General features: G+C 38.4%; 7 protein-coding genes and 1 non-coding gene across 10 annotated transcripts; 3 read left to right on the plus strand and 5 right to left on the minus strand.

Annotated features, from left to right (window-relative positions):
* Window positions 1–10: 10 nt before the first annotated feature.
* Window positions 11–1704, plus strand: LOC111468254 (uncharacterized GPI-anchored protein At4g28100-like). Its single transcript, XM_023113410.1, has 2 exons — window positions 11–883; window positions 1181–1704. Exons 1-2 carry the CDS (start codon window positions 239–241, stop codon window positions 1493–1495), a joined length of 960 nt encoding a protein of 319 aa, XP_022969178.1. The 5' UTR covers window positions 11–238; the 3' UTR covers window positions 1496–1704.
* Window positions 1705–2747: 1043 nt separating this feature from the next.
* On the minus strand, window positions 2748–4862 carry LOC111468309 (cytochrome b6-f complex iron-sulfur subunit, chloroplastic-like). Its single transcript, XM_023113483.1, has 5 exons — window positions 4697–4862; window positions 4366–4607; window positions 4036–4153; window positions 3112–3294; window positions 2748–2997 (listed from the first exon to the last, which is right to left on the minus strand). The coding sequence occupies exons 1-5, from the start codon at window positions 4733–4735 to the stop codon at window positions 2896–2898; spliced, it is 684 nt and encodes a 227-aa protein (XP_022969251.1). The 5' UTR covers window positions 4736–4862; the 3' UTR covers window positions 2748–2895.
* Window positions 4863–5998: 1136 nt separating this feature from the next.
* Window positions 5999–7378, minus strand: LOC111468296 (transcription factor MYB4-like). The gene is made up of 3 exons (XM_023113468.1): window positions 7104–7378; window positions 6748–6877; window positions 5999–6659 (listed from the first exon to the last, which is right to left on the minus strand). Exons 1-3 carry the CDS (start codon window positions 7234–7236, stop codon window positions 6176–6178), a joined length of 747 nt encoding a protein of 248 aa, XP_022969236.1. The 5' UTR covers window positions 7237–7378; the 3' UTR covers window positions 5999–6175.
* Window positions 7379–8318: 940 nt separating this feature from the next.
* On the minus strand, window positions 8319–11100 carry LOC111468120 (G-type lectin S-receptor-like serine/threonine-protein kinase At2g19130). Its single transcript, XM_023113205.1, has one exon. It carries the CDS (start codon window positions 11078–11080, stop codon window positions 8603–8605), a length of 2478 nt encoding a protein of 825 aa, XP_022968973.1. The 5' UTR covers window positions 11081–11100; the 3' UTR covers window positions 8319–8602.
* A 1718-nt stretch (window positions 11101–12818) lies between these two features.
* On the minus strand, window positions 12819–16558 carry LOC111468195 (5' exonuclease Apollo-like). 2 transcript variants are annotated; one of them, XM_023113335.1, is made up of 5 exons: window positions 16193–16558; window positions 15755–15963; window positions 15182–15289; window positions 13716–14447; window positions 12819–12856 (listed from the first exon to the last, which is right to left on the minus strand). In XM_023113335.1, exons 1-4 carry the CDS (start codon window positions 16482–16484, stop codon window positions 13755–13757), a joined length of 1302 nt encoding a protein of 433 aa, XP_022969103.1. In that variant the 5' UTR covers window positions 16485–16558; the 3' UTR covers window positions 12819–12856; window positions 13716–13754. The 2 variants fall into 2 exon arrangements, with proteins under 2 accessions (XP_022969103.1, XP_022969102.1); XM_023113334.1 differs by lacking the exon at window positions 12819–12856 and having other exon boundaries at window positions 13602–14447.
* Window positions 16559–16674: 116 nt separating this feature from the next.
* TRNAD-GUC lies at window positions 16675–16746 on the plus strand. The gene has a single exon. It is a non-coding gene; the product is annotated as a tRNA-Asp (tRNA).
* On the plus strand, window positions 16721–17802 carry LOC111468312 (universal stress protein PHOS32-like). Its single transcript, XM_023113486.1, has one exon. It carries the CDS (start codon window positions 16946–16948, stop codon window positions 17615–17617), a length of 672 nt encoding a protein of 223 aa, XP_022969254.1. The 5' UTR covers window positions 16721–16945; the 3' UTR covers window positions 17618–17802.
* A 90-nt stretch (window positions 17803–17892) lies between these two features.
* On the minus strand, window positions 17893–21566 carry LOC111468144. Of its 2 annotated transcripts, none has more exons than XM_023113257.1 (5): window positions 21375–21566; window positions 20246–20702; window positions 18933–20151; window positions 18702–18848; window positions 17893–18606 (listed from the first exon to the last, which is right to left on the minus strand). In XM_023113257.1, exons 2-5 carry the CDS (start codon window positions 20294–20296, stop codon window positions 18008–18010), a joined length of 2016 nt encoding a protein of 671 aa, XP_022969025.1. In that variant the 5' UTR covers window positions 20297–20702; window positions 21375–21566; the 3' UTR covers window positions 17893–18007. The 2 variants fall into 2 exon arrangements, with proteins under 2 accessions (XP_022969025.1, XP_022969024.1); XM_023113256.1 differs by lacking the exon at window positions 21375–21566 and adding an exon at window positions 20939–21361.
* Between the last annotated feature and the right edge of the window lie 378 nt (window positions 21567–21944).

The raw sequence follows: 21944 nt of genomic DNA on the forward strand, positions 1-21944 counted from the left end.
AAAAAAAAAAAAAAAAAAAAAAAACCATTCCTTTGAAACAGTGCAAAATAATTGAGGGAAATTCATATATAGACCATAATACTATGATACAATGTAAAAAAACCCAACCAAATTTCCCTGTCTCTTTCATTTCGAGCACTCGCCATTGCTCTTCTCTTCTTTTTCTTTGGAGAATATTTCAGAATCTTCTCCCGTTCTAATCATATTTTTCTTGATTACCATAAAGGGGTTTAACAAAATGCCTCCTTTTACCTTTCCCTTTATTTCTTTCGTTTTATTATGCCTTAATTTTCATTTCACTTCAGCTGGTTTCCTCGTCGAACCAGTTTCCGGCCAAAGCCAACCGCTAAATCCCGGCGAATATTCCTCCCCCAACACCGTTCCTGCATTTCCCGTTCAAACCCAGATGCAAATTTGCCACCTCGATCTTTCCGACGAGCTTTTCGGCGGCGTTAGAGAGGCTTGCGGTCGGAATCTCGACCGGAGTCGATGCTGTCCTGTTCTGGCCGCGTGGCTTTTCGCCGCTCATGCACGGGCCGCCCTTAAAATTACTGCTTCGACCTCGACGCCGGAAGCAGCCGGAGACCTCCCCATGATGCCGGACGACTCGCAGAAATGCGTCAACTCGCTGCAAACCTCACTGTTGAGTAGAAACATTAAGATTCCGCAGCCGAATGCGAGCTGCGACGCCGTTTTGTGCTTCTGTGGGATTCGGCTTCATCAAATTAGTTCGTTGTCTTGCCCCGCCGCCTTCAATGTTTCTGGCGGCGGTGGTAGCGGTTACCGTAACGCCACTCCGACGGCCGCCGTTCGTAATCTTGAAAAGAGTTGCCGGAACTCCTCATATTCTGGTTGCACCAAATGCCTTGGCGCCCTTCAAAAGGTAATCTTGAATTAATTTTTTTTTCCTTGTGAAAATTAGTAAATTGTATATAATTTAACAAAAAAAAAAAATTATTTTGTTTCTGATATATTTTTTTTATTTACAAAATTTAAAGAATTTTAATTTCCGCCCTGGAATTATTGAGCTTTAAAGACCCTACCCATGTGACGATTCACTATTCTAATTTTTTCTTTACCCCATTATTCTTCACATTTGCAAATCAGCACCTACAGTGTTATTTTAAAGTGTGTTTGGACATAAAGATATAATGTCCTTTGTCGGGATTGATAAATCCAGGTTACGGGAACGAAGAAGAACGCCAGCAACGATAGGGCCAGTAAAATGTTCAACAGAGACTGCCAACTCATGGGTCTGACGTGGCTATTGGCTCGAAACAAAACGACGTACATTCCCACCGTTTCGGCCGTACTCCGAGCCATCATGTACAGCGCTCACCCTCCGCACCAATCTACGTGTAGTCCAGACCAAGAGAACATGCCGCTGGCCGTCGATTCCTTGCAGATGGAAAAGGCGCAGTCGTCATCGCCTCCGTCCATTTCTCTGATTCCGATTATACCCCTACTGATTTCTGTTTATTGGCTTGCTTGGTAGTGGCGGTACGGGATGATTACCGGTTGGAATCTGTTTGTTTTGTTATTTTTGGAGGAAGAAAGGAGGGGATGCCCTTGTCGGGGTCACGTGAAGCTAGTAGACAAAAAGACGATGATTGAGGGGCTTTTTTGTCTTTTCGCCACACTGTAAATGTCAAATCTGGGTTGTTTTTTTTTTCTGATCAGATGGCCATTTTCTCTCTCTTCCAATGTTTTCCTTGGGGCATTCATTGGAACCAGAAAGTAAACTTGCAGTTCTTTAAACATCATCACGCTTTCAAAAAAAAAAATCTATTTTTAAAATTGTTTATAATAAATATCGTTTATTATTGGGTAAACTATAGGAATTAATTGATATGAACCCCAAACTATAGGATAAAAATTGTAATATAACTTCAATTTTAAATTCAAACATTTAAAAGCTTAATGATTAAAACTTTTCATGGCACATGATTTGATTAAGATTATCCTATATATATATATATATATATTAATATTGAGGCAATATAATATGTTATCTTGGAGGAAGCGACGCATGTGAAGAACTGGTTATATTTTTAAAATGAGATATATAATTGGATCGGAGGTGTCGAGAAAACTGGCTATGGAACCGAAACGAGTATGTCGGAAATTGAATAGTGAAAAAAATCACCAAATTCCAAGACATTACAAAATGTTCCAAGGCATAGGAGAGATTTGCGGTTGAATGTTTGTCTTCTAATATTGATTTCTGCCTATTTCACTTCAACAATTTGACACTTCCAACACTTTTATTCTTAGTTTACCAGTGTTTTCTCATTTTGTGTTTGATGTCAGAAATAAAATTTAAGCATACATTTTCCGAGTAGAGATCGAATTATTGATCGTTTGAAGAATCGTATCATTATGGAGAATCGTATTCCTAACAACTATGGAGAATCGTATTCCTAACAATATCATACCGTTATGGAGAATCGTATTCCTAACAACTTATCAAAGTCATAATCTTAAAATAGTCATGTCAATAGAATTCTGAGTGTCAAACTAAACTAAGGGTGTACTTTGTTCGAGGGCTGCATAGATCTCATGGGAAACTCTATGGTGTGCTTTGTTCGAGGGAGGATTGTTGGGAGAGAAGTCCCACATTAGCTAATTAAAGGGTTAATCATGAATCTATAAGTAAAGAATACATTTTTGATACGAGGCTTTTTGGGATTTTTATGCTTCAAGTAGACAATATCATATCTCTGTAGAGAGTCGAGAGTCGAGAGTCGTGATTAATAAAGTAGAACACTAGAGTGGTACATATCAAAGCTTATCGATACAAGCCTAGGATTGAGTGGTCTTGTATATCAATTGAAACCAAAATATACAACAGGAGAATATGGATGGATGTGGAAAGATGTTACATGAGGAGGAGGCTTAAGCCCACCATGGATTTTCGCCAGTTCTGAAATCGGTTTCGACCCAAGGAACGAACACGACCTTCCCGTCGTCTATATCAGCATGAACCAATGCAAGAGACTGTCCCAACAAACAAAATTTAAACTCTGTTTAGTCAATGGCATCAACATATAATCTGAAGTTTGTTGGTTGTTTAAATCCTTGAAATGAGCAAAGGGTTTGAAGAAGTATTACTAGAGGTGCAGGGCCTCTGACGACCCTGCCTTGATCGTTGTATTGGGATCCATGGCAAGGGCAGATAAACTTGTTCTCAGCTGCATTCCATGGCACCACGCATCCAAGGTGAGTGCATACGGCGTTGATTCCAAACGTCGCAAGTGTTTTATCCTTCTCCACTACAAGGTAGGTAGGGTCTCCCTGAAATCCATCATCAACGGTTTGCCTTTAAATGCACATACTATTTGTTCATCTTCCCCCAAGCATAATAGCATTCATTAAGCATACTTTGGAGCTTTTATCATATTCAAAATGAATTTGAAATATGCTTTAATCATTCACAATCGATTTAGAAGTGTGATTTTGTAAGATCCCACGTCGATTGGAGAGTGGAACAAAACATTTTTTTACAAGGGTGTGTAATACCTCTTCTTCACAGACGCATTTTTAAAACTATGAGGCTGATGACAGTATGTAACAGATCAAAACATACAATATCTGCTAGGGATGGACTTGAGCTGTTACAAATGGTAACAAAGTTAGACACTTGGCGATTTGCTAGTTAGGAGGTTGAGCCTCGAACGGGAATGGACATGAGATAGTATGTTAGCAAGGACGCTGAGCCTCGAAGGAAGGTGGATTGGAAGGTCCCATATTGATTGGAGAAGGGAATGAGTGTGAGCGAGGACACTGGGCCTCAAAGGGGGATGAAATGTGAGATTTTACGTCGATTGAAGAGGGGACAAAACACTCTTTCTAAGGTGCATCTCTCTAGCAGACATATTTTAAAAATTTTGTGGGAAAACGTGAAAGAGGAAGTCCAAAGAAGACAATATCCAGTGGCGGTGGGGTTGGACGGTAGTTGATTATCAACACCATAAAAAAATGATTTTTAACTATTTCACAACCACATCCAAACCTGCCCTGAGAGAGTTATAGTACCCTGAGCCCCTGTGTGAGGGTTCGGTCTCCAGGGCCATGTGCCTTCAGCCATTCATCTGCAAGAACATCATTTCCAAAAGCATCCTTGGCAACAATTCCACCACCAGCACCTCCAGTACTGTAATTGAATACAGAAAATATTCAAAAAGTTACCAAATAAACAATTAGAATACAGAATCTCAGTTCTTTGAGCTAAATTGTACAGACATGACAGCACACGCTAAGATGAATGTTCAGTTTGAAAGACTAAAGATCACGCCCAAAATTGATTTACCACTGCTAAAAGAACAAGACCCAGCAGGTAATTAGAGAAGCAGAAAGGAGAATTACCCAGGAGGGACAAAGAAATAGGTGTAAGGATACAACATGGTAGCAGTGGGAAGGCCAATAGCACCCAAAAGAAGCAAATTCATGGTCTTCCTTTTACCCATATCCGGCACTCGATCAGCCGGAATACTAGTGGCTTGACAACAGACCTTAACGCCCTTTCCCTTCGCCCCCATTTGAGCGCTTTTGGGTTTCCTCAACAGCGCTTGCGAGGGACAGAACAAAGCACTTCTACTGGCGCATAGCTGAACAACAACATCATCAATAATGGGCAACAAATTTCAAGTTCCTTACAACATCATGGAAGTTCAATCAAGAAGTTACCGCTACCTACCTGTGAGGGAGTTGCAGAAGATAGAGTGGAGGACGCCATGGATGGATCACAGCAAAGAGTGGAGGGAGTTTCTCTATAACTAATGTTATATCAGTGAGTGGCGCTGAGATTTGAGAGATTGTGAGCTGAATTTTGATGACCACAAAAGGTGACTACTAGATAAGGCAAATTAGCCACATCGGTTCCAAATGGCCACAAATTTCAGAACAATAAACGCAAATGGGCCAACGAGGCCACAATTTACTTGGGCCGAGATATAATTTTGGGCTATCTGGGCCAAGGGTCAATGTATCAAAGCCCAAATCATTTTCAGTAAGATCCGGCCCAAAAGGTAAATGTAAAGAAACTATTTAAATAAATATAAATTCTCATGAGGAAGAAAAATCCAACTAAATCAAAAGATTATAAACCTTTATTTTCCACCTAGACTTATCAAAAACCACAAGACTTTGCTTTAGTCATTTAATAATTTTGAAAATTATTTTCGAAGACCAAAGACTTGGACGAAATGAAACGTATCGTTAATTTTTTTTTAAAAAAAAAACACATTAAATATAAATTCAAAAGTTAATAGTTTTGGAGACTTATTTTGACACACTTGTGAAACTATCGAGATCATAATAAGTTGACCTACATTCAAGTCAACTCAAGTCAACTAGTATAGCTCGTAGGATAATCCCAAAACAAAATCGTGCAAATTACCATTTAAAATGAATAATATCAGTTTATATTAGAGCGTATTATTTCAATTTTTTTAAAAAATAATAATATGAATATTAAACAGAGATTTAAAGAATGAATAAAAATTGAGTGTATTTTATTAGTATTTTTTAATTTAATATTTAAAGTAAATAAGAACGAATAAAAATGTGATTCCAAAGAATTGATGCATCTCTGGTTTTTGGAAATTCCACTGTCCATTTACGCTAACACAAAAAATGAAAAAGATTAGTGGTCGAAACATCATAATTGATGCCCATCATTCTTTTATGCTTTCTTTTGAGAACACGTGTTCCACGAGGACCTGAATAATTCCTCTCTGCCTCATAATTTATATCTTTAATCTTCCTTTGCTTCCACCTTTTCCTACGTTACAGTAAAAAAAATTTAAGCGAAACTATGGTTGTGCCCAAGTAAATCATCAAACAATGACCTAACTATCTATGAACGTAGCCTCACATTCTAACAAGAGAAATGACAACCATCAAGTGGCGTCTATCTGGTCAGGCGAGGGCCTAGACGAGTGCCATGATGAGACTGAAGAGGACAGTGCGTCATCTAACACACTACACAAAGTGGACATTGAAAGAATTCGAAACATAAGTATGATAAGGCATGGGTAGGGTCTTGAAACCTTAACCTCAAAAATTGGAGCTCTGAAAGAAATTTGGGCATAGATAGATATAGTAAAATTCTATCATTATTACTGTATAGAGATAGATTTGGATATAGATATAGATATAGATACATTACGTTTTTTCAGGAGGGATACAAGTAGGGTTGATAATTCTCGGGCAATTCCTTCATTACTTGATAGAACAAGTCAGCTTGATCAAACTCGAAATCATAGTTAACATGGAAGAACATTGGATCTTGACTTTGAGCTTCCAAATTGTCTACTAAAAATGGAACATCCCAGAAATCTCCATTGTTGTTATTACTTGTTTCTTGAAACTTGAATGTCGTTGGAGGGCTGTCTTGTGTCGATTCTTGGTTGGAACAGACAGTGGAGATTTCAGAGGACAGCGGCGAAAATGGAGAGCTTTCCAAGATTTCATGAGAGGGAACTTCGCTTATCAAATTGGCTTTCATTTCTGGCTCTCTTTCCTTCATGGAAATTGCCTCGTTTTGTTGCTTCTTTTTAACCTTGCTAGCTTTTACCTTCTTCTTTAAATGGGTATGCCAATAATTCTTTATTTCGTTATCGGTTCGTCCCGATAATTTTGTAGCCATCAGTGACCATCTAATGAATTGAATCAACATGTGATATCAATATTTAAGCTTCGAATAGGGATTTATTTGATGAATACATAGAAAGGATCGAGACATACTTGTTTCCATGTTCTTGATGCAATTGAAGGATTAATCGTTCTTCTTCTTTCGAATAGTTTCCTCTCTTCACGTCTGGACAAAGGTAATTGATCCAACGTAATCGGCAACTTTTGCCACACCTCGACAAACCTAATAATGAAAATCATAACCCCACCTCACTATTTCAATTCAAAATCATTCATATAATCGGACCCATCTCTCAATTATTTATGTTCTTCAAGGTAAAATTCACAAAAATGAGTAATTTTTCAAGAAAAAGGAAGTGAAAGAAGGCATTTTTTGAAATGGGTTATTTGTATTTTTACATAATAAGGTTCAAAGAAAGGAGAAAGGGCAGATTTAGGGTTGAAATTACCTGCAAATCTAGGGAGCTCTCGCCAATTGCAATGGCCATGTTTGTGAACGTAAGCCTTGAGCTTCTCATCTTCATCAGGACTCCATGCACCTTTTTTGAGTCCATTTTCATCAAAATATGGGGCTCGAACCATGGCTGTGAACTCCAAGTTTGGTCTGATGAAGAAGAAGACTCAGAGTCCACCAACAATTTATATACCTCTGACTAAAAAATTGTAGAAATTACTGCTGGCTTGAGACGACAGAGAGGGACCCAAAGAGGGAAGAAGATGCCATGAAAGCTCCATCGTGTTTCACCAAAACACAAAAAGCAGACGACTATAATCGAACTGCACTTCAAGAAGCATCCTGTGAATTGACAAATCCAACCCAGGGGTAATTTCGACATTTCAACTAGTTTTTTTTTTTTTTTTTTCCTTTTTTATAAATATTTTGAAAAGTAATTGCAAGAGATGACGTATGTGGAGTGATGTCATTAAAAACCAATAATTTTACTTTAAAGGACATTTTAATATTGAAGTTTATAATTTTGTGTGGATAATAAATATAGAACCCAAAGAAACAGGGAAAAGTGTTTATTAATGCCTCTGAATGGAAACGTGGCTTTCAAGTCTTGTGTCCAAACACACACAGAATCCAAAGCTCCCACTCAATTTCCTTACCTCCCTCCTTTCAATTTCACGTGTTTTTTTTTCAACTCTCACTCACACATTTCCATTCATACTCACACACTGTATTATTACTCGTAAATTCGTTCACACCAAACTTTTAAAATCAAATTTAGTCCTTTAGTTTTGTTCAGACAAATAAATTTCATTTATTTTTTTTAATGCATAAAAATTATTAAATTTTGGTTTTTTTTTATATTGATTTTTTTTTTAAATCAAATGAAAGTAATAATAAAAGGAGGATCTTTTATTATGAAAAAAGAAAAAAAAAAAAAAGAAAAAAGAGAAAAGGGGAATTTTTTAGATTTGGGAAGAAGCGTTGAAAAAATAAGATTTTTTGGAATCATGAATTTGATTTTTCCAACAACAAATGTTTGGAAATAAATGTAAACTATATCTTTAATTATAGATTTCCTATTTTGAAATTATTTTTATTTATTTATTTTTTTAGTTTTAAATATAGTTAATACAAACCTTGTCATTTGTAGTGCAAATTTCATTCTTTATAAACTATTTTCAAAGGAAGATTATATCTGGTTTTGATATGGTTCCTTCAATTATATTTGACTGCTCTTATATATAATGATTTTGATTTGGGCCTTGGGCCTTGGGCCTTGGCAAATTTGGACCATGATTTTGGACTAAAAAATTGGTATAGGATCTTGGGCCTTGGGCTGCAGCTTCGAAGACATATATTATTTGGATATCTTACTGGAAAGTGCAATGAAAATCCCTCGTAGAGTAAGACGTTAAAAGGGGAATCAAAGAGACAGAATATATACTGAATTGGATGAAAAGAGTGCAAGAGCAACGCCTTGAAATTTAGCAAACTTCAGGCCGCATTGGAGGAGCTCGTTGTGGATGTGCTGCTTTTGGCCTGAGATGATGAAGTCGTCGAGCTGGTCTTGGAATTCTGGTTTGAAGACGATGACGAAGACGATTCAGTGAAGAAGACGAGATGCTCGTGGCTGTCGTTAAATGCGAGTAGGGATCTTGGCATCGGCGGTTTGTTTACTTCCAAAACGCCTTCAAGAATTTGGACAATATTACTCATTGATGGTCTCTGGACTTCTTCGTCTTGGATGCACCAACAGGCTACATTACACAGCTTCTTCAGCTCTTCTACATCAGCATTTCCTTGTAGCTTTGAGTCCAACAAGCTACGGATGTCTCCCTCTTCAGACATTGTGTTTGCAACCAAACTTGGGAAAAACTTGATTGTTCCGTCTTCAGATTGCTCCGAGTTCCTTCTTCCTGACACGAACTCGAAAAGCATCATCCCGTAGCTGAAAACGTCGGCTTTAGCTGTTATTGCCACCCCCGAGATCCACTCGGGCGCTAGATAGCCTCGTGTGCCTCTCATGGTTGTCAGGACTCTGCTGAACTCTCGTCCAAACAGCTTGGCCAGGCCGAAGTCAGCCACTTTGGGACAAAATTGAGCATCCAAGAGAATGTTTTCCGGCTTGATGTCACAATGTACGATGCATTCACGACACTTCTCGTGCAGATAAGCCAACCCTCTTGCAGTCCCAACAGCAATTTGGTATCTTGTTTTCCAGTCCAAAACCTTGTCATGGAAAAGATGAGCATCTAAAGAACCATTAGGCATGTAATCATATACCAACAGTTTTTTACTGCCTTCTGAGCAAAACCCACGAAGCCGAATCAAGTTAACATGTTGTATTGTCCCGATTGTGCTGACTTCTGTCCTGAATTGCTTCTCTCCTTGGCTAACACTCTCTAACTTCTTCACTGCCACAATCGTTGAATCAGCCAGAGACCCTTTAAAGACAGAACCAAAGCCTCCTCCCCCAAGTTTATGAGAGAAATTCTTTGTTGCATTCTGCAAATCTCTGTACTCAAAGGCCACCAATGAACCCTCCACCGTTTTCCCTTTTCCTACAATTCTCCTCCTCCTCAGAAGAAGAAAGAGTACAGCCAGCACAGTTGCTAAAACAGCAGCTGACCCAACAACAATACCAATGATCATTCCTGTGTTCCTCTTTCTACTTGAAAACTCAGAAGCTGCAAGCCTGAGATACAGTGATCTCGTACCCGGATCACTTGGTGACTGTTTCCGCATATCCAAGAGATCTCCGCTCCAAATTTCACATCGACGATCCTTATATGAATAAGCAATACAAGAGCAATTTCGTAAGCATAATGATTCACAGTCTCTATCATTTGCAACTGCCATAGACTGTGAAGGATCAGGCAGCTTCATATAAGGCTCCAGTAAGAACCTGTCCGCACCACCACTAGGAACCGGATTCTCGCATGCCAGTTTAGTTTTTCGTCTACAGCCACCAGAATATTCTTTCAAATCCCATTCAAGACTCGACTTTGGCTCGAACCCAGTCACACAACTACATATGGGTGAGGAGTTCTCGGTGCAGCTACCAAATGCTCCACAAAGAGCATAGACTTCACACTGCTGTCTTGGTTGACCCCAGAACAGATTCCACTGCTTTGAGCTCTCTAGCCATGTGAATTGCTTTGCCTGCCCAGACACATCCATCACAAACCGGGATATGACAGAAGCGTTATACATGGAGTAAGTGAAATAGCTTTCGTTATTGGCTGTTACAAAGCTGAAATTATATAGGTAATTGAGCCTCATCTCAGGAACCAAGCTAAACATGTTGTCAACCCAAGGTCCACTGCTCCAATACTGTCTAGTTCTGTTCCACATAATGAAATACGCGCTGGTTCCATTAGGATCAAGCTCCAGAGAGAAGAGGCCCGATCCAGGATCCTCTGGGTTCTTCCAGGCGGTCAGACTTTGGGTCTGTTTAGTAGTATCATTACGTCCAAGCTTACTCCCAGGAAGCCACGTATCAGTTGGAAAATCAAAACTTTGCCACAAGGGTTTAGACGAATTAGGACCATTCTTCAGCACAAAATTCCCATCATCTTGAATGGTAGCTCGTAAAGATCCCAACGGCGTAGAACTTATATTGGTGGACCAAACTGGGATTCTAGACTCGTTCAAGAGAACCAAATTACCATTTGAGAATTTCAAGGCAGAAGCAGATGGATCGGAAATGGGTGCATCTCTGTTTGCAACCCAAACTACTGTCTGGTCAGAGACTTTGTTATACCAGATGCCAATGTAATGCTTGGAAGAAGTAGCTTTACCTGGGCGGAAGAAACCAAGCCTGAACACCTCTCCAGAAGAAACAATAGTTTTGTCTCCAGAGATGGTCTCATTTACAGAGATGGAATCCGCTGCCATAGATGGTTGGGAAACGAACGACAAGATGAGGAACAAAGCACAAGGCATCAACCACACGCCGTCTCTGGTTTCCATAGCAGCAGAGAAATTTGCAGACAAGGGAAACAAGAGAGAGAGAGAGAGAGAGAGCAGCAGCAGCTCCAGCACCAGCAGAGGATTAATCAAATGATGAATATGGCGTCAAGTTGTCCACGCGTTTAATCTGCTGAAAAGTCAATGTTCCTACGGTGACCTCAATGGATTAACTTGGACTTGTTCAAACTTCAAATATTCCAACTGGGTTCAACAAGTTTGCTAAACCAGTCCTGCTCCAAACGTGGCGGCTTAATCAAATTTTCACCATTTTTCACCCGAGCTCCCTAGAGAGATCAGAAACAAGTACAAGGAAGGCTTTCTCCTGCTATAAATAATCGCAATAAATTCATCAACTGTCTGTCAACAAAATATCTTAGATAAAAAATAGTTGAACTACGGGACAAATAAATTTAATTCGAGGGCCCTTTGAGAAACTTTTATTTAATTAGTGGGTGTTAGCGTGTGATGAAACGTGCACCAACTTCTTCAACCAGTCTCATAAAAGATCTATTGTCCATTATCTGAGGATTATTAAGAAAATAGATGTAGTTTTGTTAAGTGTTAAATTACAACTTTAGTCTTCAAATATTAAATTATTTTAGATCTATTTAATCTTGTAAACTTTTTTTATTTTTATTTTGTGTTAAAAATATTTTTAATAAATTAAAACAAATTTTAAAGAACCTTAAAATTTCAAATTTTGTATTTAATACGTTGCTCTTAAAAAATATCAAAACTCAATCATTAAATTTTTTATTTTAAAAAATCTAAAAATCAAATAGAAATAAATTTTTTAAATTTGGTTGTAAAAATTTCTCTCCAATTATATTTTCTAACATAAATTGACGTTCACAAGTTAAGGAAACGCTCTTCTAAATTTATTTATTTATTTATTTTCCTGAAATCAGTTTTTAAACTTTTGACCACAAAAACTTTTTAAACCGTATTAATTATTAAAGTTAAATGATAAAATTTAGGTGTGAAGCTTCAAAATTACGAAGTTAATATATTTTTCAAAATTTAAATCTTGAGACAAAATTAAAAGTTTAGATTTCAAATTAGATATAAAATTTAAACTTATATCAAGTAAACCAATTAATTATTTTTAAAAAAATTAATTTGTTTATGACATTAAAAATTAGAAACCTAATACACTCCTGAAATTCAAGATTGAATAAACACAAAAAAAAAAAAAAAACTGAAAGACTAAACTTAGAATTTAATTAATTATTTATTAAAATAAACAGAAAGGCCTATTTGGTTCAAATATTTAAGATAGCAAAATGTTGATGTAGAAGTTGAATCAAAGAAATTAAATATTCAGAGATAAAGACATTTCTATCAATATTCACATGTTCATGGATTCAATTGGATTCAATTCAATATCAACATTAGAAGTAAATCAATATTTCCATCATATAATAAAAAATTCATGAAATATATTTATTAATTTAAATATTTTTTTTCCAGAAATTTAAATAAGCAACACTTAATCGCATCACATTTTGGAAAAATGAGTACATTTTAAAAATTAGAAAGACTTTTCAATTCAATATCCCAATTTTGAAAAATACCCGAAGTTTAATCGTAAGGAGGAATGAAGACGCAGACCTTAACTGGACTCAGTCACGAGTACCGAGTTGGAAGAATGAGACGGCAGGACGACTTGTCGTTTCCATTTCAAAATTCCCAAGCATTATTCCTAAAAAATAAAAACCTGGCTGGACTACCGTATGCGCGACGCCATTATCACGCCGAATTGGGAGCACTTTTCAGCTGCCTTGATAGAAATTAATCAGTCAGTCAAATAAACTAAATCAAACGCCATAAACATCATTGGTTCATCCATAACGGCTTTCTTTTCGTCCTCGCATGATTTCACCCAATAAATAAAATGCCCACTAGCAGAATATCTTCCCACAAACCGCACCACAAAAAAAACATGAAGATATCTTCAATTATTAAATGTTTAGAGCTGTAAAAAGACAGAAGAAACTGACCTGTGTGCCTTCTTCTGGAGGGAATGAATCGAATTCGCCATCCAACTGTGGAAAATGTTCTAAGAGAGAGAACAAAGAAAATGAAGGCTTACAGAAGTGAACAGTCGCATTGAATTGAACAGCTTTCAATGGACATCCAGTTACTGTGTGCATACTATTTTTACGAATCTAATTTGGAAGATTATTGAAAAGAGTAGTCTCACATTGACTAAAGAAAGATCAGGAGTATATAAGTAAGCAATACATCTTCCAAGCCGTTTAAAAAACCAAAAGCAAACCAAAAGAAAACTTAGGACAATATCAAACTATCCTATAAATACTTGGTTATTAACATTTAATTCCCTTTTTGTTTTATAATAGAATCTTATCATCAAACATTCAGAGTATAAAGGATGTTTTTAGGAATATAAGGTTTAATGAGTGAGGTACGGGGTAAAAGTTTTTCAAAAAAATTCGGCACGTTCAATAGAGAAACGAGTAGGGATTATAACGGCAAACGACACTTGGGACTTCAATAAGAGTAAGAGGGAAATTCAAATTACTCTTCCATTTCCTGTTCATTTGAAGATTAACAATAAAAGTGGAACTTTACGGTTTTTCAAATCAAGCTATACAAGAAAGCAAGAGAAGCGTACCTTTCTGATCAACTCAAAGCCAGTTATCCTTCATCGAAATCAATCAGGACAATCACTTCCAGCAAGACGCGCACCACGCTGGACTCGTCTCAATGCACTCACTCGTCCCCCACGAACGCTCACATTAAGAATGCCAACATTTGTACCTTTCCCTCGTCTTTTCTCCGAGTAAACAAAATTAATGTCAACAGCACCTTTTTCACCTTTCCTTGTTCTTCTTTTCTTGTGATGGACATTGTTTTCAGGTTGCTTTGCTCCACAAAGACGACCGAAGTAGTAAAGGGGTTCGACGTAACAAGAAGATGAAGAAACGATGCCTTTGATGTTTGTTGGACGGACAAGCTTTATGAACTCTTGTATCTCTGAGAAGCAAGCATGGTCGGAGTAAGGAACTGAAAATATGTACTTGTGCAACCTCTTAACTGTTTCTGCCTTTCCAATTTGCTCCTCAATCAAGACGCCAGCATTTTCATTCAACTTGCTTCTGCGGTAAAGTGTGGTCAGAAGAGAACCAGAAAGAATATCATCACCTTTACCAGGTCTCACCACCCAAGGAAGACCGGACGGCATGATTCCAATGGTTGGGCGCATCTGGTTTAATCCCTCCAGAGTATCTATGCTAAAGCTGTAGCGAGGAACAGCTCGAACTCTAGTCAGATTCGTCTTCGTAGTGAACCTTTCATTGAAACCAAGAAGATGCATCGTCTGCAAGCGTTCTGGCCACACCCAAATCTTCAAGAACAAAAAGGAAAAATAAAAAGAGAAAAAATCAGTACGACAGCCGTTTGACATGGCAAAATGCGTAGGATTTTAGTATTCAAGGCTGTTGAGCACATCGGTTTGAACGGGACATTGCCATATTCTGTTTACATTTTTAACTTGCTCTTTAGCTCTAATAGCTCAAACCAAGGTGGTTACTATATACTTCAGCCCTAAAATGAAACATTATCAACCTCCCCTTCTACATTTTATACCAACTCACAAACTATTGAAATTTGAGAAAGAATTAGATAGAGGCTAAATGGAATCTTTTATCCCTCATAAACAATATTGCATAGAGAAGAGGCAGTACTGTTTACATCAAACTAATAAATCTTCGCGCTGAACCAGTCTCATCTGTATAAATGACTCCGGATGTACAGAAGATTATGAATATCAAGCTCAACGACCTTTCTAAATGTTTTCTAAATCACTTCCGTCATTTCATTATTGAAAGAAATATTGTGTCCAAAACGCATTAGTGAGCTGTATAATCACATCTTCACTAAGAACGTGTAAACGTCAACTGAATACTGTGAAAGTGTTATCTCACTAATTAACAGTCTCTAAACAGAAACATATTACATTAAGAGTGTATCTATAGACTAATTAACAGATTAGCTCACTAATTAACAGACTCTAAACAGAAACATGTACAACTAATTACAACAGAAAATATTCTCCCAATAATAAACAATATAACGAACCTTTATTTTAAGCATGCGAGAAATGTGAAGCAAAAGATCTTCCTTGCCCAGAGAATCGATTCCAATTATGATATCATGTTCTGGATGGGAGGCAACGATATCAACAATCTGCAACCAAAATCAAACGTTTAAGAAAAGGTAGGAAAGTAGTAAAAGAAAACGTTTAAGAAAACTATGTGGTGCTGGTTGTCAGTTCCCGTCGTTTAACTTGAATAGAAGAATTAAAGAAACTCCAATCATGAACAGAAACTCAAATCAGGAATGTTTTTCCACAGCGCATACTATCAGATCAGAAATGCTTCTTTATGTCTCCCGCCAGACAATCCATGTCAACATAAATGTTATGGTCCAAAAACGTCTTTCAAATTTTTCAGTGAAAAGCTAGGAGAATAGTATCACAGAAGTCATCAAATAGCGTTTGATTCTCATGGCTGATACCATCACAGCCATGAATCCATCAATTACCTAAGTATAACGACAGTTAATTCTTACAACAACATGAAGGCACGTATCAAAAGTGTAGAATAAAGAATCAAGAAAAAATTACACCGAAGTATCGGGGAAAGTCTTAACCTGCTGTGCAGCAATTTGTCGAGAAGGGAAGGCATAATAAGGATTACAGTAGGTGTTATCCAAGTAAAGTATATCGACAGTGTTCTCCTCCAGCGCATTTAGAAGCGCGATCCTTCCTTTACTTGCCCTTTCACTACTCATTTCCCACCGAAAATCCCCCGTGTAAAGCAAAGAGCCAAAGTCTCCACGAAACAAGAGCATAACAGCACCTAGTGGTAGCAAAAAGTAAACATCGCAGCAAAAGCTTGATCAACCAATGCGCTCTAGCAACTAACCAGAACAAAAACATAATCCAAATACTGAAATGTAACAACTCTTCCTACCTAAGCAAATCTTAAAATCGCCTATCATACAATTAGATAAAGAAACTAATTCTTCAGAACATATACAAAAAATAGCTAAGCAACTCGTCAAACATGAGATGAAAGCTTTGGTTACCAGGACAATGGTGAGCGTCGATTGCCATGACCTTGATAGTTTTCCGAGAACCAGATGAAGGAGAAATCAGTGAGATAGAGTGCCATAATCCGATTTCGAGGACGCGGAGCAAGGAGAGGTTGAAATCGGGGAATTTTAAGGAAAACAGTTTGGCGGTGAGGCGAGAGCAGAAAAGTGGGCCTTTAGACCATTGTGAAGACAATCCCTTGGTGTGGTCAGAGTGCAGGTGAGTAAGAAAATAGATCTGGCTACCGTCCGACCATCGGTCCACCGAAACCAGGCCATTCTCCATCCGCCGCCAGCGCCGTGGTATCTGCAGAGGTCGGAGTTCGATTCAAATTTCCAAAAGGAATCGTCGGATTTTGGCGGGGCGAATATTTATTCTCCTTAGAACTCGAAATTATAGGCGGTTAAAAAAAATCTGACTTAGAGTTCAAACTTAATAGAATTAATATTAAAAATGAAAAATGCTTAACAACATGGTCGTTGTAGTATAGTGGTAAGTATTCCCGCCTGTCACGCGGGTGACCCGGGTTCGATCCCCGGCAGCGGCGTTTTTTTTTTTTTTTCCTTTTCCTTTTTCTATTATTATTTTTGTTGTTGGCGGGAAATAATGATCAGTCGCAGTAGAAGATCAAGAAATGGTGGGTTAGTTCCCAACGCCTATATAACCAATTCCAGTTTGCAGGTTATTTGCCATCTTCCTCCTGCATTTTTCTTGCATATTTCATCCGTAATTCCACATTTTCCAGCATGAGTCTTCAGCCTACGCAATCAGGCTCCAAATCTGTTGCTATCCACGGCGTGAAACCTAGTGCCATCGGTCAAACACAACCGCCGTCGCCGAGGACCCTTCCATCGGATTGCCAGCGGAAAATCGCAATCGCTATTGATTTGAGCGATGAGAGTACATACGCCGTCCGTTGGGCCGTTCAGAACTATCTCCGTCCCGGCGATTTGGTGTTTTTTCTTCACGTGCAATCCACCAGCGTTCTCTATGGAGCGGACTGGGGATCGATTGACCTTCCACAAAAGAATAGCGATGAGGAATCGCAACTAAAGCCCGAGATGGATTTTGACGACCTCACGACAGCCAAGGCTACTGAATTGGCTCAACCTTTAGTGGAGGCCAATATTCCTTTCAAGATTCACATAGTCAAAGATCACGACATGAAAGAAAGGCTGTGCTTGGAGGTTAAAAGACTAGGGCTCAGCGCTGTTATTATGGGGAGCCGTGGCATTGGCGCCTCCAAGCGAGCCACTAAGGGCCGACTTGGCAGTGTCAGTCACTACTGCGTTCACCATTGTGTATGCCCGGTGGTGATCCTCAGATATCTGGATGCTGATCATGAGGGAAGCACCAGTGACTCGACGAAGAGTACTTGTGGGGTAGATGATGAACTTGATCGAATCTCAAGTTCTTGAAATTATGTGCGTGAGGACAAGCAGGAGTATCACGATGCTGACGAGAAGATCAAAGGTTCGAGTTCTTGGAATTATGTCCCTTAATCTTGTGGCGGGCTGTTTTCTTGAAAATTTTACGCATCTTTTGTTTGAAGAACAAAAAGTTCTACACATCTTTTCGTATAAATAGTACATATGTTTTGCATGTTCATCTAGTGTTTTTTCTGTTCCTACTCTTGAAGTTTTGAGCAATCCTCTGGAAACTCAAATGAAGTAAATCCATTAGATCATCATTATGTAAAATAAAACTTTGATGTCATTGGATTTGAGAGATTATTCAATACTAAACAACATAGTTCAAAAGACACCGACCACAAAACTCATTCAGTGAGAAAAGTAATGAATAATAACTCAAAGATGTGCCAAGGTTCCCTCACTTCGACTCCGCCGCATACGGGAGTTTGATTTATACTCGAGCTGCCTGTTGCTGATGTCAAAATGATGGTGATATCGACTACTACCGTCTACTTTACTTCCAGAAGGGGGCAGGGCAGGGGCATGTCCTTGCCGAAGCTTGGATCGTCTAGGCAAGACTAACCCCTGACCTCTGTGGCTGTGAGTGGTCTTCCTCGTGCCCTTGTGGTCTAGTCTAGAGCCATGCTCGAACTGATGGCCACTTATGCCTAGGCGGACTGACCTTTCGGCACCATCCTTCAGGGTACTGCCTTTGGTGGGCCGCCGGTTGTAGTAAACGAGATGTGGAAGAAGGCCCTGCAGGTGTTTCTTCAGCTGGTCATCTCCAACATTCTTCTGTGCTGGGTTGCCTCCCAAGCTGATGACCTGCAAAGAATTGTAGTTGGCAGCGAGTTGGCCGAGACTCTTGGTTGTTGAGATCTTGTTAAAGCACACGTCGAGTATGCACAGTTTTAAGAGCCGATGAAGACCCTCTACCTCGCTAATTTTATTTCCAGCTAAATACAACTCCTTCAACGACGAGCAGGAAGCCAAGCCTTCATCAATATGTTAAAAGGAGAGATCAGAGGCAAGACTAACATAACTTTTTCAGTCTGCAAACAAAATGAAGTTTGGAATCTGGGAAACGTACCGTGTCCAATTCGGCTTATTCGGTTATAGCTCAAATCCAGCACCCGGAGTCGTGTCAGTTCTCTTAATCCTTCAATGGTTGAGATGTTATTTCTAGACAAATTCAGGCTATGTAAACCCCGTGGTAGAGCACCGGCAGTGATCTTTCCTATAAAGATGATGTATATAACTGATCAACATAAAATATCAAGAAAGAAATCAATTCTGGACAGCAGAGCTTAAGCTTACAAACCTATGGAATTTGCTGATAGATTGAGCACCTTTAAGCTTACGAATGCACTAAGAAATGGGATCACAACCAATCCATGGTTTGCCAACTGCGCAGTAGAGGCTGCTGCAGACATCGAAGATATATATCTCTTAGCAGCTTCCATGCCTGCAGTTGCTTTGGAATCGATTCGTCCAGCACTGGAACCAGTTTCGATACTAGAATCTCTTTTCACTTCATTAGCATCCGATTCATAGACTTCAGTTGTTTCCACAGGCGGGCTACAAAGTTGAAGATCACTGACCCACTCCTCGATACGCTTAAACTTGAAGTCGTTCCCTGGCAATTCAATGAAATGCTGTACCACGGATTCTTCGTCTAGAGTTTCCCTTGGGTTTACCTCATCTACAACCGATGTTCTCCAGTCCCGCATTACATCGTGGTATGAATCATTCCCATCATCCAAAAAATTTTCATAATCAATTTTCTCAGTCTCCTGATTCTCATCTACAATATCTTCTCCTGATTCGCATCCATTTACCGGCATTTCCATCTCATGAAGTGACATCTCTCCATGCCGTGGATCCAAGAGTTGGAGATCTTCGGAAGATCTCGATGGAGGTAGGAAATCGTTAGAAGGAGAACCACCAGAAACAGGTGATGAGGCATCAAAGTTCGGCATTGAACATGATTTTACAATCATTTGTGTGGTGCCTGGTGTATGACTCCCAGTATCACCATCGCAAAATAACGACGAACCAGCATTTTCATCACCTTCCATTTCTCTATGTGCTGTGTCATCAGTAGAGAAGATTTCTTTAGTAATAACAGGACCAGAACTTGCACAAAGAGAGTCTGGGGCTACGATGTCTTTAAACCGATCGGACATGCTTAGTCCTTGAGCCTTCCCAGAATCTGAAATTTCAAGCTTAAATTGGGAACTGTTACAGGAAAATACTCTGCCATCTTCACTATCATTGTCTACAGCAGCTGAACCATCACCATATGGCATGCTTCCTAGGGACCGACTTTTCTTAAGACCATCCGTCGTCTCACTAGCCAATCTGCTATTCTCAATGATGGAAGCCATGTGATCTGCTCTGTTAGTATCTTGTTTGGCATTCTCTGTTTTTATCAATAATTGATCAGGACCTGTACTCCGAGGGGAATCCTTCGGGACCTTACTTCGAGAAAGATCTTCAAGTGATTTATGCATTGCCTCAGCAGACAGTTGGCCCGTTTTCTGTATATGACACGGACAGATGAAATCAAGTATATACAACCTGTATTAATAGAAGGCGATATCGATCAATTCCAGAAGTGATCTTCCCATTTACCTTTAGTTTGTGGTTATGGACGTGAGCATGGAAACAAGAAAACCTAACCATTGTAGAGAACCAACTGAAAACTACATCCACAGACAGCCTAGATTTGGTGTACAAAACGCTAATCGATAACCGACTTGCTCGTTAATGACAAGCCTAAAACAAAGGTCTAATCTTAATCTTTACAAGACGACAAGGATGAACAGCAGACAATTATATGGATAGTTCAATAGTTTTTAGGCAATAATAACCTTAACCATAATCGAGTGACAGACCCTCTAAAACACGACACAATCTCCAAATGTATGATGATCTTGACTTCCTCAAAACACCAAGAGATATCACTCCATTATCCCACACCCATTTGAAGGTGCGAGAAGAATTCGAGCTAGTTGCAGCTGCCAGAGTGAAGAGAATTTTTTTGCCCACTAAGGGAACCTGAACCAATACATGTAGAAGAGATGCAGACCTGATAAACAACCAGAAGAACACATAAATACAGATTCATATATGATATGAACAACCATCCACATGTAGAACAATCTAAAGATGATACGGCAAATGATTATCTTTCCAAATCCGATATAACAATTCAGGCAATAACAACAACAAAATTTCAGCGACTTCTATCGCGGCGATTCAGCTTAAACGAAGAGTTACAATCCAACAAAATCATGAAAGAAATGGAAGAATTGATGATCTAACCTTTCTGACCCAACATAATCATGAAAGAAACTTCAATCTCATGGAAGAGAAAGAAGGCCCTTCTCCTGTTTATTCAGGCAATGAAAATGAAGGCCCCCTTAGGTTTATATTGTCGCAATCAACGCTCGACTGACAGTACATGAACGATACCCTACGCTTTCAACCATGATTTAAGAGCAAAAATCGACGGCCACAGATTTCTAATCATATTTTCTGGAAACTAATTCCGTTAAAATTACAGAAAAGGAGACAAGAATTAAGGACAAATTAGAGGGAATAATAAAACAATCGGTGAAGGAAGAAGAAATTGGAATTTGATTCCTGTCGGCAAACAAAATTCATCACTAACACACGTAATTAACTTTAATTATTCCCTAATCAAACAAAATTCTAGTCCACAGATCAACAAGAGCCGAAAGAATTTAGAACAGCTTACCGTTTCCTTCTCTCCCTAATTTGATTTGATGGTCCTCCTTTGCCTTGAATTAGCCGCAAAGCTTCCCGCCTCCACCTCTATTTTACACCTAAAATTCATTATATTTTCTTTTTTTTCCGTAAAAAATTATTATTTTTCATTCGTGTGGCCAATAAAAATGCAAATTTTATATGAAATTTTTATACGGATTCCTCATTTGTGGATCGCAACATATTTTTTTCTTCTTGGATAAGAACATGAAATTATAAAACCAATGGAAATATATATATATAACAAAAAATAAAAAATCATATTTTTCAAAGACAACATATTTTGACATTTAATAAATAAATCATAATATAAAATAGATTTATTTGGTCTATGAAATTTTAATTTAATCCATCTTTGATAGTGTTATTATATATTTTTTATTATTAAAACTAAAATTTAAAATTAAATAAATATAATTTTCTATGTATCTTTTCTCTCTCGTACTCTACTAGCGGTTTAATTTAATTTAAGGTTTTGTTTATGATATCAAAAACAATATTGGAGAATAAAATGTGAGGTTGGTAAATGAAATTAATTTCA

Source organism: Cucurbita maxima, unplaced genomic scaffold (assembly GCF_002738345.1).
Source record: "Cucurbita maxima cultivar Rimu unplaced genomic scaffold, Cmax_1.0 Cma_Scf00036, whole genome shotgun sequence".
In the NCBI taxonomy this organism is placed as follows: domain Eukaryota; kingdom Viridiplantae; phylum Streptophyta; class Magnoliopsida; order Cucurbitales; family Cucurbitaceae; genus Cucurbita; species Cucurbita maxima.